The sequence below is a fragment of the Callithrix jacchus genome, chromosome 16, assembly GCF_049354715.1.
Source record: "Callithrix jacchus isolate 240 chromosome 16, calJac240_pri, whole genome shotgun sequence".
NCBI classification, from domain to species: Eukaryota; Metazoa; Chordata; class Mammalia; order Primates; family Cebidae; genus Callithrix; species Callithrix jacchus.
The window spans coordinates 89704554-89723062 of NC_133517.1; the positions used below are offsets into that span (position 1 = coordinate 89704554).

Below are 18509 nucleotides of genomic sequence, written 5' to 3' on the forward strand. Positions count from 1 at the left end.
GACAGGTTAAAAAAGAGAGCAGAGTTTTGGGAATTTTTTTTTTAGACAGTTATGAGAGATGTTCTTTTCAGTGTCAGGTAAGCATGATGGTCACATTTTTAAAAAGTTAACCGTCTGAATGAAGAGTTTTGGTAAGCTGCATGGCTCAGTTGCATATGTCAGACTTTAAATGAGTGAGAGGACATAAGAACAGAAATCATTATATACCCGGATTCAAGAAACTTGAATGTGAAAGGACAGATAACAACTTTAAGCAGGGGAAGCACAGGGAGTAGAGGAAACTTAAAAATAAATATGGAGATACATGAACATGTTTATATACTTAGTGCTCTAATAAGAAGTACAGATTTCAACTCACAGGAGCCTCTCATGAAGTTCATTTTTAAAAATTCTTTCACATTATCTCAAAGACATAATGACTGATACTACAAATATTTAAGTGACCACTATTTGGGCTAAAGTGTCTTTCCCAGAAGCTGATTGCAGTGATATGGAACATTTGATCATTATTTTGGGTCTTCCAGCCTTCTTAAAGGAGGAAATGAGGCATTTGCTTCCTTCTCAATGCTGAGGAGACTTTGGCTTGGTTCTCAGAATAATTCTGCCATCTGAAAGAAATTTACCTCCCATGCAGTGCCTGTTGAGTTTATGAAGATTGTATCATTCAGTAAAGGATGAGATAGTTTGAACTGCAAGTCCCTTGAGTTAAGAATGACTCTAAAAACATCACAAGTGATGGGAGGAAATTAAAACTTTTTGAATGTCACTCATATAAACACTGATAAAAATGGGAAATATCAATTTCATTGACTGGGTAAAATACTCAGTTTTTCATTTATCATTTGTAATGCACAATTTAAGATTAGGTAGAAAGAGAAATAAAAATACAGGAAGTCATCTGCTGAACACTACAGTGAGTACTTGTTCCTATTTAAGGAGGGAATGCTTTATCTTGACAGAAAAGTATATGTCAAATATTTACAATTTCCTTAAAGTGAACCAAACTATCTAGCACTTCCTTTCATAAAACCCAATGGCTTAAGGCAAAATTGACTGTTTATTTTTGGAAATTGTATACTTCTTTTTGATGGAGCATGTTATCTGCCTTTTAGAAAAGTTGTAATTTCTGTAACAAAAAATAATTGTAGGAATAGTGGATAGCCAAACTAATGATAACAAAATAAAAAATAACGTTGTCCTTGACCTCTCCCATGAACTATTTCTAAACCCCATCTTTGGGGGGATATTTGAAATTTTGTGGTTAAGTCTCTTTCGGAATTGGAATTTTTAACTTCAGAAACAAGATGAACTATCTGAAAAGGGATATCTCCTGATTCCAGCTGGGCTTGGAAATTACGGGGATGAAAGGCCACAAAATCAGAGTGTTTCCCTGATGTTCCAATATTACCGGGTGCAAACTCTATCCTTCTTCCCTTGTACTTTCATAGCCTGGTTGGCTAAAGCAAAGAAGCACAAACAGTTTGAATAGACTTTCAACTAAGTCATTTCCTGGACTCATCCACACTCAGGTCAAATTCAACAAATACTTTCTAAATCCGGGGACAAAATGGAATGGTAGATATTAGTTACAGGGAAGATACAGTACTTTACACTGAACCAAATGACACCTAGAATTACTCTGAGAGACAGGAAGAAAAAATGTTTTATTAACATTATTAAGTATGTATGCATCATATCAGCTATAGAGTGAAAACCTCATGAATTTTTTAGACTATTGAGAGAAAAAGAAGGTAAAACTGAGAAATGGTGCAAGTGTACATTTAGTTTTAAATGTATATAAACAAATATTTATTTTTAATGTAAGATTGTTCTAAAGGTCAATTGCAAAGAACCTTTAAAACTAGTGACATTTTTAGCTTCCTGTAGGAGCTCATAATTTATTACCAACCAAAGGATGTCAACATGAAAACTAATTTTAAATACACTGGAATCTCATCCTTGTGCTAGTTTGGTTGTTCACATTCTGAAAAACTTGTATATTTATTATATCTTTGCATGTATTTTAATTATGTTTAGGTGTGAACATTTCATTTTCATAAGTGGAATGAGTTCTTTTAGAATAGTGAGTTTGAACTTTGGGTGTAATTTTAAGTGGAGATTTGGTTCTAAAGGGAGATATTGCCAGTGGTTTAGGCCTCATGAACACAAACACACACACACAAACCTAATCTTAATCATAATTAATTCTCCAACCTATCTCTCTAGAGCTAGGAATTATAGATTGAGATGGTTTCTCTCCAGTATCTGGGAGCAGATGTCCACCATCAAGAGGGCAGGCGTGGTGGTTTAGAAGGAGCAAGAATCATGACATCTCTGTTCTAGTCCCAGGTCTGCTGCCAGGTTGCATAACACAGCAGTATGGCACACATTGGAGTTTGCCTGGTATCCTAGACAATCCCACATATTTCATGACTCATATCAATCATTGCAATTTTGTCTCTTGGTTTTGTGTCACTCCTAATAACCGGCGAAGCCCTGTATTCAGAGCAGAAGCCCATGTAGAGCCCGGGCTGATAGTTGAGTACTGTTCTTTAAGTCTATCACACCACAAGGTGACCTACATGTGGTGACAGTCAGGCCTTATTTACTTAAAAGTTTCTAAGTGAGGTTTTGTGTGTGTGTCAGTTTTCAAAAGCATCTGGCAACTGCTTTCTATGTTTACAGCATTGCCCAAGGACTTTCATTCCATTTTTAATGGCTGTTGCTGAAATCAATTATGTTTATCTGCTCAGAGTAGAGCACAAAAGATGCCCTGTAAGCTTTCCCACATGTATGGGAAATCCTTTGTACAAAATCAGTACATTGTAGCCAGGCTGAAAAAAATTATATGGGAAATTGACAAACATGAAACACCTGAAATGTTTGTCAATTTCCCATATAATGGGAATGAAATGGGCTCCTGAGCAAACGACAAGCGATGTGCAGCAGTCATAACTGCCCGACAGGTGCCCAAAGGAAAACACAGAAATTTATTTTATGTAAAATGAAAGATTACTCGACTAAACAAAGGTGGTGTATATTTCCATTTTTATCTTTCATTCAAGTATTTTTTCACTCATTCTTGGTTACTTTAAGCAGTAATAGGCATTGAATATACATTGCAATACACATGGGAATCATTTCACATTAGAAGATAATTTCCAAATTTATTTAAACAGTAATCAAACTGCAGTAGAACTATGTAGAATTAATTGATATTTAATTATTTTATCACATTAAAAAATTAGAGATTCACTTACAACATAGGATACTTTTCATGTCCACATAAATATAAGAGTTTATATACCTTATTTACATCTCAATATTATTACAAACTTTGTATCTGCAATTATATATCATGGGCAATATATTTTTCAGATAATTAAAATGTATCCTTTAAGTAGTAAATTTTAAATGTGATGATAAATTATCTGCATTTCTTTATGCCCTCCTCTCTTTTTCAGAAAATTGAATAAGATGAAGGCTTTTATCTAATAATTTAATTCATTATTAGCCACATAAATTTTCACTGTAATACCATGATGCCTCTGGGAAAGAATATAGTTTGCCCTCTTTATATTATTCAGTGCCCAAATTCTTATTATTTCTTAGTTTTGCCTACTTTTGAAAATTTACTGTCTTTTACACACACACACACACACACGCACATAAACTTTCAATGATCCAATTTCTTGTCTCCACACCTGATACTAGAAGAATAAAAATACACACTCTCTCTCTCTCTTTCTCTCACACACACACACACACACACTCCCACATACTCCCACTCTCACCTCCTCACTAGCCTATCCTCTGTCTTTGTAGCTTCTTGCAAATGATCTGCAGGCTGTGAGACCAACTACCAGGCTTATGAGAATAATACCTAAAATTAATGGGGGTAAATCCTGAGTCAGTGTGACTAATTTTAGAGTCTGGACATGATGAGATCCAATATGGCTTCTTTGGGACTTCTCACCTCCTCATCCTGTTAGCTTTTGGCACTGTGGGCTGTCACTGCTTCACTTTTCTTCTGAGGGTTTCCATCTCAGACAATACTACTGCCTATGGCTCTCTGCTATCCTCATGTCAACATATCCTTTGTTCTTGTCATTGCTGCCTCCTCTCTCTTTTCTGCCTCCATGTAGATAAATGATATTGAAGTGTTCCCTTATACAAAGGTTGGAGGGACTTTGAAAAAAGAAGTAGCTATTGTAATTAAAAAAGTAAACTTTTAGCTAACAAAACACTTCAACTTAAGAGTATTTAAGAACAGAATATATGTGTTTGTTATACTGTCTCACACACATACACACGTGCACACACACGTATAACCATATTCAATTGCCATTTTTGTAGGTTAAAAGCAGTCGTGCTGAGATGTCAGCCCAGAGATATTTAGGTTTGTATGCACATGTTTTCTGTCAGAAAAAATATCAACCTCAACATTTTCCATTTATAAGCATACAGCTTGTATGTATTTGTGTGTGTATATATATATATTTGTAATGTATTTAGAAAGTCATTGTGAAGTCTCGCTCACCCCTCTATCCACCCATAAAATACTGAAACTTGGAATGGCTGGAAATCTTTTAATTTTTCCGCACCTTGAAATGCAAGGCATTACCTTCTTTCAATTTTAATGTTTCTTTCGAATAAATAGGATTCTAAAGAGTGTCTTCAAAATAGTTTTTCTATAAAATGCCCACACACCTGGCTGAAAAAGCACAAAAGCTAATCAATCAATTGTTTGCTTGTTTGCACCTTGTCAGATGTGCTATTTTCTTCCTTTATATGCTCAGTTAATTTCAGTGACCTGTTGTGTTGAAATCACAGGTTCAGGGTCAATTTCTAGTGCTATGATCTCCCTAAGGATGATGTCTCAAGGACTGTCCTTGAACAAGTAACCTGATCTACACATATTCTGATGTTTGCTAGATACTGGAAATATATGAACCATTAGCCATATTTAAGGTTTAAAAAGAATGATTGAATAATTTATTTCTTTATAGCAACTCATCAGGAAATGGATAAGATAAGGGCTTTGGCTTTTTACATCGTCTCTGGTAGCAAGGCTAATTGCCCTCTGTGTTCTCGGCTAGCACTGCTGACGCTCATAAGTACCAATTCCACATTCCAGGAAGTTTTCTTTTGAAGGTTCATCTGAATTGAAGTGACCCTCTGCCTCAGCTTTCATGGTCCTCCCCTGAAGTCAGTCTGGTGGCAGATGCACCATCTGGATTGAAATTGGTTGGTTAAAGGAAGGGAAGATCAGGACAAAGTCAATAGCTGCTAGCCTCAGGGTCTCAGGTTTCTTACTGACTGGATGTTGGCTGGTGAAAGCAGACATGCACCTGTTTGTGTCTCTATTCTATCCCTTTAGATGGCAAAGATTTGGTTGTATAGATAAGACTAAATGAAAAGAATGAATAATGATTCCTTTCTAGGACTTTCTAGATTTATTTGCTGATATAGCTGTGGGCGAAGTCTTTGAACTAGAATACCAGGCTCTTAAATTTAGGTCAGATAAGCTTTTCTATATGTTTCATTCTTTCAAGTGTTATCTCTTCTAGGTAGCCTTCCTGGAGTCCACCTGGCAGATGCAGTATATTCTTGCATCTTTCCAGTGTGCTTGATACATACCTCTAAGATAACAATTATCTGTATTCTCTCTTTTTGGTGCTATATTTGAACTGGTGCCATTATAGCCCTACAAGTTATTGCTTGCTATCTTGAGGCCAGGTTGATTGCCAAGAATAAGTGGGTCAAGAAAACGTCTAAGAAACCAATTTCTGGTCACACTGTCTGAAACCTGATCATAACGTACCTAAATCTACATTGGATTGTTTAGTTACATGATTCAATAAATTATCGTTTTGCTTAAGGCACCTTGAATTGAGTTTTGTCCCATCATAAAAGTTACCAATCATGGGGATAGCTTTCATGGAAGATCTTTTTCATAGCAGGCTGTGATCACATTGAGGGCAGGTTTGGGTTTATGTCTTTATCTCCATTGCCTAGAAAAAGTCGTAAAAAGAGCAAATGTTCATCAGTATTTGTTGAATTAATAATATAGGATAATTGAACTAAGAGAGGATAAAAAGCAGAGGGACAAATGGAAAATCCACACTCTGTCTTATTAAAAAAAATAACACTTTCACTAATGTTTAATTGATAAAATCTGGGGAAGGACAGTGGGACCAATAAGGGAAAGAGAAAACACAGGGTGTGGAAGGAAAGATTAGATAAAATTAAACAGGTGAAAGTTGGCATAGCAGAAAGGACTGCCAAACAGGCAAGCAGATATATGACTGAAGGTCAAGAGAGAGGCAAATACTTAGTGTTAAAAAAAACCTGTGTAATTAGAAATCTTTTGTGTAGCAGTTGGAAGCCATGATAGTTTGCAAAATGAACAGGTGTAATAAAAATAGAGATTCAAGAATAGAATCTTGGTGAACATCTACATGGTAGGTGATGAGAGGAAAGGAAACAGATAAAGAGGAAAGAGAAAAGGCAATTGGAGAAGTTGAAAGTGACTAGGAGAAATCAACGCAAGAGGTGAGGGTATAGAGGTGAGGACAAAGACCACTTCTGTAGGGTAGAGGGAGTTGAGGAGACATATTAAGTGGCTTTGATCTTCACAGTAAACCATAAAAGTCATTTATAAGGAGAGAGAGAAGGTAAGAATAGGATTTAGTGGTTTTTTTTTAAGTAGAAAGATTTGCACTACACTACAGGAAATGTCATAGAAAGTTTATTAGAAATGACTCAGTGTTTGTAATCTAGAAGGGGGTTGAGAAAGTGAATGAATGCCCATGTGCGGGTCGGGATTTACCTATGCAGAGGTGAGTGGATGTAAGAACAATGGATGGAGGCCGAATGGCCCATTATTAAATTCCTGACTCTGGGATCGAGGCTAAGAAGAAAGAAAAGGGAGGCTAGGAAAGCAGTGATAGGAATGGCGGCGATCTAAACTCTCTACAAGAAGGAAGATGAACCCGTTAGAAATTAAAGAATAAGGGCCGGGCGCGGTGGCTCAAGCCTGTAATTCCAGCACTTTGGGAGGCTGAGGCAGGTGGATTACCACGTCAAGAGATCAAGACCATCCTGGCCAACATGGTGAAACCCCGTCTCTACTAAAAATACAAAAATTAGCTGGGTGTGGTGGCGTGCGCCTGTAGTCCCAGCTACTTGGGAGGTTGAGGCAGGAGAATTGCTTGAACCCGTGAGGTGGAGGTTGCAGTGAGCCGAAATTGTGCCACTGCACTCCAGCCTGGTGCCCGGCAACAGAGCAAGACTCTGTCTCAAAAAAAGAAAAAAAAAAAAAAAAGAAATTAAAGAATAAGAAAGGAAAAATAAGAATATGTGGTCAAAGAAAGAATTTTAGACATAAAGATCATCCCTTTTAACTCATGCTTTCATATCAGTCTGTTACTCTTCCACCAAATCTTAATTCAGACTTTTTTTTTTGAAGGGACATGATCTCACTGTATTGCCCAGGTTGGTCTTGAACTCCTGGCATCAAGGGATCCTTCTGCCTCTACCTCCCAAAGCACTGTATTACAGTCATGAGCCATTGCTATTGTCCCCATCAAGTCTTTTGTATCTATCTGTTTCTTGTGTCATTTACTAAATATTCCTCCAATTTCTATCTTCTATCTAACTGAATCTCAAGACCTCCTAAAAAACAAAAAAAATTACTGGTTCTGGCACTTGCAATGTTCAGGAAATTCAAAATTCAGGAGAGGCTAATTCAATGTGATCCTAAATATAATCAGTCAACTATAACTGCTATGTTTTAATTGGAAGGTGGAAGACAGCAGCATCCACCACTCCCTAGACAGGACTGGCTGGCCTTCCACACTTTGCTAGTGTCCCTTCCATAAGAAGGAGTAACAGTATAATATTGCTGTTATCAGTATTATTACTACCACAATAACTACCATTTCCTGAGTACTTACTATGCTTCACTGTCTTTGCACTGTATTATGTAATTCATATACCCATCTCGAAGGATTTATAACTACCTCACTTTATAGATTAAGGGAAAAAAATTCCAAAAGTCCATCTACTCTTACAGAGGGGTAAGGGTAGATTGTTCAAACTGTAGTATATAATAAAAATGTCAAAGGTAAGCTGTGGATACAGCTTTTATGTTGACTTTCAGTGCCTTGCTATTCCAAAATATAGCCTGAATTAACTTTCAGGTATATGTTTGCTAATTGGTAAGTAATTGAAAACAAGCAATCTAATATTTCTGGAAAGAATGACTTTTTTAAAAAAAAGAATATGAGTATTTCAATTTTTCAAATATACCAAATTAAACTTCAAGAAAATATAATATATATTTCAGATATGTTACCATAAAAACAAAAAATCTATAATATAACCATAATACTATGTGTACCTTTTGATGGTAGAATTCTCGAACCATTTTCCCAAGTATAGAACTTGTATTCATGCTTTTGACAATAAAAGTTTTCACAAAAATAAGACAATAGCCAACTTTTTCCTTTTTTCTCTGTTACTAAGCATGTGTGTGAAATAGCTTCTTCTTCCCACACATAGCCCTTCACCCACATCTTCCTGAAGTGGAAAAGAAAACGGGAGGAGAGATGGCAGACAAATGTGACGGGAATGTGTTCTCCATACATAACGAAAAAGGGGAGGGCAGGATGTGGTATATACAAGAGAAGCAATTTCTCCATGGATAAATGACTTTCTCTCTCCCAAAAGAGAAAAATGGGTTTACCTTTGGGTTCCTGCTGACCACATCTTCCTGTGTTTTCTGTCTTCTCAAGTGATCATAAATTTTAGTTGGTATTTCTTTACATCTCTTTTTTTCTGGGCATCTAATTTGGTTACTTTCAACTTTCTAACAGAAGAAAGGATGCAGTAGGTAACATTTAAAAATTTTGTTTTGATTTAGAAACATAGCAGTCCTCAAAGTTAGAATAAATGAACACCAGTAAAGTACATCAATGCTCTTTAAATGGATACCTTTGTATAATCCATTGACATCCTCAGTGTCATTAAAGACGGCTTTTGAGTAAGCATTTACATATGCATCTTTAAATTGCTATTTGCATATATTCTGTGCAGTACTTCTTCACTATTATATAAATCTGTAGCTTTCTAGTTAGTTTATTTATTCTGTGTTGATATGGCAATTGTGATAGTGGCATTTAGATGTAATTATTAGTATAATTCATTAAAACCATTAGTGCAGACATGAGCTACATAGAAAATCATAATGTTATTAAGTGCTTTAGTACTATTTTTTTGTTATGGCAACATATCTGACATAAATATTTTATTTTCTTGAAACATAATTTAGTATTTTTAAAAATCTAAGTAATTTATATTGAAATAGTAATTATTTCCACAAAGATTAGACTGCTCAATAATTATAAGTTAGTAAACATTCGGCAACAAAAGGCCAGTATTTAGTATGAAACCCAGTAGTAAGTCAGGCCTGGATTTTAGATTTTTAGATCATTTAAAATCAGTGCAAAAGTTTTGATTCATAATTTACCTTTGGTAATTTTTATAAAAGAATATTACAACTCTGTGATTGAAAGCAGATATTTATTAAGTGATAGAAAACTTTTAAGGGTAAGATTACAAAATAATCTTAATTTCTAGAAAAAGATTAAATAAAAACAATAACTAAAATAATACATAACAGAAAATATTAAATCATAAATATTTTATAAATATATATCTTTAGCTAAGAACTATAAAGTATGGGTTATTTTATATTTTTATTTCGTTTGTGTGAACTTAATAATGGATAAAGCTCTGTAAATAAAATAAGTTTTCCTCAGTAGAGATAATCTCTATTAATAGATTTCCTGTTTTCACTTAACTTTTAACCTTTACTGGAACTCCTCCTCCTATATAACTTAATTTCAAAGTTGTATTCATTTGTTTGTTCTTTTGGTTGTGTATCATCTGCCTAATGATTTAACTTCAGGGCATTAAAGAAAGAACAAAGTTCGGTTACATTTTCATTGTAGTAGTTAAGTTGGGTCATAAACTCTTTTCTACTTTCCAAATCTAATTATTATAAGAGTTGTTTATTCTTTTGGTTTTTTTTTTTTTTTTTTTTTTTTTTGCTAAAAACTTCTAGAAGCTCTTCAATATAAAATCACAGAAAAACGGTACTACTTGCTTTTAGTGTTTTAAACTTCCATATTGCATTTTTATGTTTGAATTTATCTTCATCTCTTCCTGCTCCAAAAAGTGTGTGAGCATTTTTTTTAAACTTTCCTGTGAAATGTAGGTAAGAATGTTTTAGAAATTTCACAGGAAACTTGACGTAATTGCTACTAATTGAAGATATTACATGACCAGGTCATTTGTTCCTTAAGTTGATGTTTTGGAAAGGATACCTAGAAAAATAAGAATTAAGAAATTAAGTAAAATATAAGCATTCAGTTAGAAATTGCTCTACAGGATTTTCTTTTATATATTTTTTTTTAATTTTGTAAGCTACTTCAAAATCTAGTATTGTCTTTATGATTGATTTTTTACTATGTGCAATATTGACATTTGTGTGGAGGAATTGAAGACATGCTTAGCTATTATTGGTGACCATTTGGCTATTAATGGTACTGATATTCACACATTGAAATCTTTTTTTTTTTTTTTTTGCAGTTTTACTAAAGGGAGGAAAAAGAGAGGAAGATAAACCATTTAGAGACTGTGCAGATGTATATCAAGCTGGTTTTAATAAAAGTGGAGTCTACACTATTTATATTAATAATATGCCAGAACCCAAAAAGGTAAAACCAGAAGTGTTTGTTTACGAGATGGAAACCAGATCCCAGTAGAGTTGCTGGATATTCAGATTGATTTGTGAGCTTGTTAAACTGGAAATATATAGAGAGATGCCTGAACTTTTTTCTCCCAGAGATACTCTGTTTCCCAGGTCCATAAAGCATGAAAATCCTATTGTACAGAAATCCCCAACCCTCATACCTTTTCTTTCACACCAAATTTTCCATTTATTCCTTGGTATTCCTAGTATGTCCCATTGCTCATAAGCATTTGCCTTGTACAGATTTCATGTTGAGGTCATGTCTACCATGAGTGTATGGTAAAGAGTTAGAAGCCATCTTCCAAAGACCCAAAAATCCAGAGAACACACATCATCCATAAGTCAAATACTGTGAAGAGAGGGAGGAGGCACATGTAACTATTTGCAAATCGCTGCTCCTGTTAGGATAGGAGAAACACTTCCTATCTTACTTCATAATCTTGAATTTGCTTTCCATATTTACATAAAAGAGTGGGTTGGAGGTTCAGATTCATTAGTATATTGAACAAGACCCCAAGTAAACTTTGAAGTAAGCAAACAGTATCTTCCTGCTGTAACTCTTTTTTATATACCATTTAAAAATCTCTTCTACCATTTATTCATTAAATCATCCATCCATGCCTTTATTCAATACTATTAAGTGGATGTCATGCATTTTTCAGGAACATAAACATAAAACAAACAGTTTCTAGTGTAATGATGAAGATAGACAAGTATGCAGATAGGTATAAAATGCTGTCAAAGTATAGTGATATAAACGTTCTGTTTAAAGCAGGATATATGGGAAGTTTTGAAGTGAGACAGCCAAAGACAGTGAAATTAGGCAAGAACCTTGCTCTTCAGTGTCTACAAGCTTTAGCTAGCAGCCCAGGGTCCCAAGAGAACCACATGCCCTTGCAAGATAAAACAACTCTCCTCCCCTTATGCCCCCACCTAAATACTTGTCTCTTATCCCTGTTTCCTCTGGGGCCTGTGCAAATGCTCTCAGAATCTTCTCTGATTCCCTCAGGCAACTTCACTTAACTTTCTCACTGCCAGAGTTCTAAAAGGCAGAGACGGTGCTTTCATCTTTGATTTCCTCGAACTTAGCATAGTGTCCTGCACATAGTAGGTCTCAATACATATGTGCTGGAATGAATGAATGAATAAGTGGCCTGCTGATGGCAAATCAACACTTCCATATAGTGCATAGTAGGTCAGTCTAACTTACTTAGTCTTCCTGATTGTTAGTCTCCTTTGATAGGCAAAGGAAGTGAATCTTAGAGCCCAGTTTGTCAGATGCCACTTAATTGGCAACATAGGAAGTCTTGACTATAGTCCATACAATTCTATTTTCCCTTCTACCACTGTCCTCTCCCTCTCTCTTGATTTCCATAAGGAGTAGTTTTTTATGTTAGCTCAAAATGGTTTCTTTTTCCCCTTTGCTGGGACAACATTTTCTTCTTGAAAGATACCTTTGATGCTGTCTGCAAGTGGAGTGGGCACAGGAGAGAGAGGAAAGGCAGGAGGCACTATTCTATACTTTGCTGCCTTGGCCACCTACCAAAGAAGTGTGGGTTTGCCTGTTTTTCATGTTTGGTTTCTGTGCGAGATTTCACTGAATCTCATTGCTTAAACAAGCAAACAAATGAAAACCTGAAATACAATGGCCAGTCTGGGAGTGAGGAGATGTGGGTAACTTGTTCTAAGGAGGATATCCTAAAATCACACTTACGCTTAAATTCAGTTCATACACACACACCACACACATAGCACATGAAGTATGTGAGAATTTGTCTAGGAGTGGGAGGTAGAGCTAAAATATACAAAAATGATAAATCATTTACCTACAGTACTAGTCAAGACCTGAAAGGACCTCCAAATTATTGTCAGTTCCACTATAGCTTATAACCTGACTATAAAAATAAAGTTGACTCAAAATATTAAGTGAACTTCCAGTCTTCATTTAGACTTATAGCGATTCTATGATACACATGAATCTAAAAATAATTCCCAAAGTTTTCAGATCGAGAATATTCACAATTTTAGAACTTTTTTGACTTTATCACCAGTACTACCGTGTGACCCTTGGGGAAAGGGGTGCAGTGCAAATACAACTTTAGTCATTCTATGGACTTTGGTTCATATATAACCACAACTACACTCTAGCTTGAAACATTATGCGATGCAAATAGAACACAGAGTATTTGCAGAAACACTGCTCCTGGTAATGTGAAGAAAAAGATCCCATCTCAATTCATAATCTTGAATAGGTTTGCTTTTCATGCTTACATAAAATAGTTGGAGAATCCAATTCACTCCTTGCATGGCTGTCTCCTGAGTTGGTTTTTTCAGGAGAGCAAGATTCAAGCTTTCATTTCTACAAAATGATGGATTTTAAATTTAATGGAGATTTGGGGTTCTTTTTGAATAAATAAAACTTAAAATATGAAATTCACAAATGTCAATTATCTACTGGATTAACTTCTGAGATTTAAGTCTAAGAAAAAAGAATAGCCTGAACAGGTTAGCAGTTATATACCCATACATACCCATAAGGAGCAAATTATAACACTGCTGAATGGCCCCCATGGCTTTTCAGAGAGAAGAAGGAGAAGTTCCCGTGTTACCTGGTCAAGACTATTATTAGATTTAGATTTAGTTTTATTGGAATACTAGTAGAGTGTGGTGAGAAAGGGAGATAACTGAGTTGAAGAGAGAAGGACTTTGGCCTTTTTTCTGGACTTATATGTTTATTCTCTTGTTTTATTATTTCCCTGTTATAATCATAGATTCTCTATAAACAGTAACATTGTTCTATAATGAAGATGGGTATTTCAGACTGACATACATATACATTTTAACAGGTAAAAAATGTAATTTAAATCCCCTAATGTAACTGCATAGCATAGCACTGGTAAGAACAAATATTGTATGAATTTCCTGAAAAGTAATTTAGAGGCTGATTAACACAATAGCTCAAATGTATTGAGCATTTACAGTTTGCCAGTCTTCCTCTAAGCACACATACACACACATATATGTGTGTGTGTATATATATATTGTGTGTGTGTATGGGAGTATCTATCTCATAGGGTTGTTTTATATATATACACATACACAGTCCTTCATTTACTCTTTTCAACAACCCTATGAGACAGATACTCCCATTATTCCCATTATTCCTATTTTGGCAAAATAACCTGCCCAAAACAAATTATTAGCAAATATTTAACATTGACTTTGAAAAAAGGAGTCTAATTTTAGAATACAACTTTTTAATCAGAGGAGGGTTAAACAGGATCATTATTTATGTTAATGATAATGGAAATTGTATCGTTCATAATTTTGAATATGAACCTGTTGCGAACCTGTTGCCCAATGGAGTGGTAAACACATGTGTGACATGAGAGCTACCCAGGCAAAGGTTTATTTTTAGAAAATTTAGAAAATTAGGTAAGTTGATTCATGTTCTCGTTATAACCCACCTCATTCTCACCATCCTGTAATCTCTGTTTCTTCCATCTTGAAATAAATTGTCAGTATTCTCTTAATCCTATAATCCTAAAGAAAGTGCTACCAAAATTCATCTTTAGGGCTCTCACCCTTCCAAGTAGACTGCGCATTATAGATAGGAAGTTTGGTGCTACCCCTGGATATGCTTAGCCAAAACATTGCTCATTATGTTTTCAGAAGTTTTGGCAAGGGTAAGAAATTCAAGGCAACCTACACAAAGACAAAAGGGTCAACTATGCATGGAATGCACCAATAATAAAATAGGTTTATTAAAGAAAAGGCACAAAATTATTAACAGAAGCTATTCATCTTATAGTCAGTGTGAGAGTTGCAAGAATAACAGGATTGTAATACCATTAATTGTTCCAACTGATGTTGTTCCATGCCAAAAAAAAAAAAAAAACATGTCTGTGAAAATTAGAGAAATGTTATCTTTTCAAACGTGGAAGCCAAAGATGGTTTCCTAAAACTAATTATTCAAGCAGATAGAAAATTAGATTAGGTAGTTTCCATATTTACTTTCTGCTTTTATATTATTAATGGCTTGTGTTTATTTTCCTTTCTGAATTCCCTTCAATGTATAGTAGTAGTAGAAACAGGACTTTTATGTTTCCAAAACCAAGTGCCTAGCTTCATCCAAAAAACAAACCATTTAATTATTACTGTACTTATTGTAAAATATTAAAAATTTGATTTTGAATTCATAATTCCCCTAATTCTTGGAAAAGTATTCCAACAAATGGGTTGAGCCCTTTTCATTTATGGTTATGAAAAAATAATTAACACTCACAAGTCTAATCATTCCAACTTCTATGCAACATAAAAGCATAAAAACTATGTGAATCAAATTTCCCTTTTTGTTTGGGTTTAAGCCTCTGTATTATGTTAAAGGTGTTTAATGCTTGAAAGCTTTGACCTTGCCTGGGATAGGAGCCAGTTCAATCTTTTCTTGGATAGAGTTAAGCCCAAGTCATATGATTGATAAATGCAATAGGCATAGTTGATTTAGCAGGGCCTTGTCCACAGGAAGGACACTGCCAGATAGCACAGACCACACAATACTGGAAAATGAACTTTCAAGCCTTTAATGTCTCAAAGCTTTCTAAAACCTGCCATCTATTTTTTTTTTTAATTTCCTTCATCTGTTAAGCATAGGCTTTTTTTTCTGACTAAAAATAATAGGCTTTTGTTTTGTCTTTACTAGAGTAGGTCCAACTTTTTAAATATACATATATGTATGTATGTGTGTATACATGTATATATATAATACATATAGAAAGGTAGCATTCTCAATGATTAATGATGACAATATTATTATAATAACTAATACCTAGAAATCATAATTATAAGGACAATTTATTGAACTTCTACATGGTTTGGTTTTGTATATTTTAGATTTTTTTAATTATAAAATTTGTATGCAATGTTATATAACTATAGTATATTAAATTTAAATATATACATATTAAATATTACATTATATACAGACAGTTTATAATATATAACATAAACATGTATCATGTCATCAGTAATACATGTAAGAGACAGGAGTAGTGACAATGACTATTAAATGCCAAACACTATTCTAAAAATTCTATATGCATTAACTCATCAAATTCTTAGAAAATGTCTAAGTGGTAGATAGAGAGAGCAGAGGTGGGTTTTAAATCCAGGCAATGTAGTGTTCAAGTCTGTGCTGTTAACCAAGGTGTCATTCAGCTCCATTGTGCCTAGATAGCACAAAGAGCAGCTGTTATCATTGATGTTATTAAGTCTTCCTAAGTATTGGAAAGCATATGTCTAACCCCTTAGCCTTTCTGCCCCTTAGCTTCCTGCTTTGTAATCTGCCTGGGTAATTTCTATTTCCCAGTGTTTTTTTTTCTCTAGGTCTTTATTTAAGAAGCAGTCTCAGCACATCTGAACATTTACAAGTCACTGGATACCTCTGTTTAGAAGGAAAGTTGTCTTTTTTCAAAAAAATGTGGGTGATTTAAAAACTAAGTGCATAGAGTTTTAATAATGTAGGTAACATTAATTTAAAAACTGAACAGTATAGTTTCCTCTATGCACTCTACATTTATAAATGTAGTGATTCTTTTCCCCAGGTACATAAGTGGACTTCACAGCTTTGCAAACACAACTTGGCAAACTTTAGGCCATCAGTGTCCATTAAAAAATAAAAAAATAAAATGGATAAAAACATTCATTCTGGATTAACAAGTCAGGGCATGATAATATTCAATTGAGAAACTAGTGACATTAGCTGCTTCTAGCAAAATATTTCCTTAATATTTTCACTTTCCTTTTATTTTAATTTAAATTTTACCAGTAAATCTCCACTTGACCACTTCTCTTGAATCACCACCTATGCCCTCTTGAAACTATGTCATCTGATATTATTCGCAATCCTGCATTCTCTCTCACCAAGGTCACTAAAGGCTCCTTCATTCAAATTGAAGTGTATATTTTCTTAATCAGTTTTTTTTAATCTTCACTCTCTGAAACATTTAATTATCACCTCCCCAACTCTAAATCCATCCCTTTATTTGCATTCCATTAATCACGTTTTCTTATATTATCTCTCCTATTGCATCTTTATTTATTTAACAAATATTCATTTAGTCCCTGCTATAGGCTAGGCACACCTCAAGGTACTGGGGACAGCAGTAAATCAAAAGAAATTCCTGCCCACCTAAAGGTTCCTGATGTATTCTATCTTTCTCAGGTGTTCACCAAATCCCATTCTTTGGCCCTTCTCACTCCCTGCCACAAACATCTGTTTCCACCTTTTTCTTTACTTATTTAAGTAATTGCATTTGTTTTCATGCTATCAACAAATGCTTTTAAGCAGATCATTCCCAATAATTTTGAATTAGGTATTCATAGAGTTCAATGATGAATCCAGTTCAAATCAACTTTAAATCCCAGATCCAGAGTGTATCATTGGGTATAATCACTGGTAAGTTACTGAACTACTCTAAACCTCAGTATTTTTCAATCTGGAAAATGGAGATGATAATCATGCCTACTTCCTACATAGGGGAATGGTGAGAATAAGTTAAAAAATGCATGTAAGGCATTGATATTATATGGTCCTTAACAAGCATGTCATTGTTAATAGCAGTTTCTTTCTTACTTCCTTATGCTCTCATCCATATTTTTATCCTTGGTCTAGATCATCCCGATCTGCCAAATAAACTTTTTTCTTTGGATATCTTTGCTACCTCAAAGGCTAAGGCATCAAAAAGTATGATCATTTTCTTTGCTCATGTTCTCTTTCTTGAATTTCTCATTTAGATTTTTTGTCTCCGTGATTCTTCAGGTATTAGAGCTGAAAATTGTGAATTCGGTCTCCTTAATCCTGTGAAATCAGTCACTATTGAACCTTTGAGATGTTTTGAGTACCTGACCCATATTTTATTTATAATAATACCCCCAGTTGTAATTGAAAACTGATTCCCAAGAATGCTCTTTAAGTAAAAAAAAAAAGTGAATAAATAAATTAATTAAGGAAGATGAAGGACTAGCTAGAGGTTATGTTGAGAACCAAGAGCAGGTGCAGAAGAGTTCAAGAATTAGTGGTGGTGGGGAGCATTGGGAAAGGAATCAAAATTTAAAATGCACAGTCTTAGAGGTGAGTCAAAGTAGGGGGAGAGCCCTTGAGAAGACAGTTGTTCTATATCATATGCTCACGAATAGGCATGTGTCTCTTATACCCTTTCACTCTGAGGAAGTACATGGACAATTTCTCCTTTGAGTGACATTTCTTGCCCCTGTTTTTATACCCTTTTTGTTACTTGTGTTCGAAATGAAATGCCTCAGGTGAAGCACTTGAGGTTTTTCCTCTAATCAAAGCTTAGCTCTGTGTCCACATAGCTTGCTTGCTGCTGCTGCATCATATCCCACCTTTAGTCAGCCTTCAGCATGCTTTAGTATTCAGTTGTGGAGGGAATAGTGTTCCCCATAGTCCCTGTTGAATAATCAAGCTGCCACATTCATGCTACATCCATTACAGTGATTATTCTCTGAAGATAATTCCATTACAGATATGTCTGTCTTCTTGGGAAGACTCTGGGGGAAATGAGTCAATTTCTACATAAATACCATTGTATTTTGAATAATTAAGATGAGCATAAGTCTTTGTAAGATTTGTATAAATTTTCCACAAGGGAAAGAAACGCTTGTCACAGTCAAA

General features: G+C 34.7%; 1 protein-coding gene across 4 annotated transcripts in view; it reads left to right on the forward strand.

The window, feature by feature from the left end:
* The window catches only part of ANGPT1 (angiopoietin 1), a 258112-nt gene that overhangs the window by 194127 nt on the left and 45476 nt on the right, over positions 1-18509 (forward strand). For all 4 annotated transcript variants that reach the window (XM_002759302.6, XM_008983362.5, XM_054246328.2 and 1 more), the window contains exon 5: positions 10657-10784. In XM_002759302.6, coding sequence (XP_002759348.1) covers positions 10657-10784 — 128 coding nt within the window. The remainder of the gene's footprint in view (positions 1-10656; positions 10785-18509) is intronic.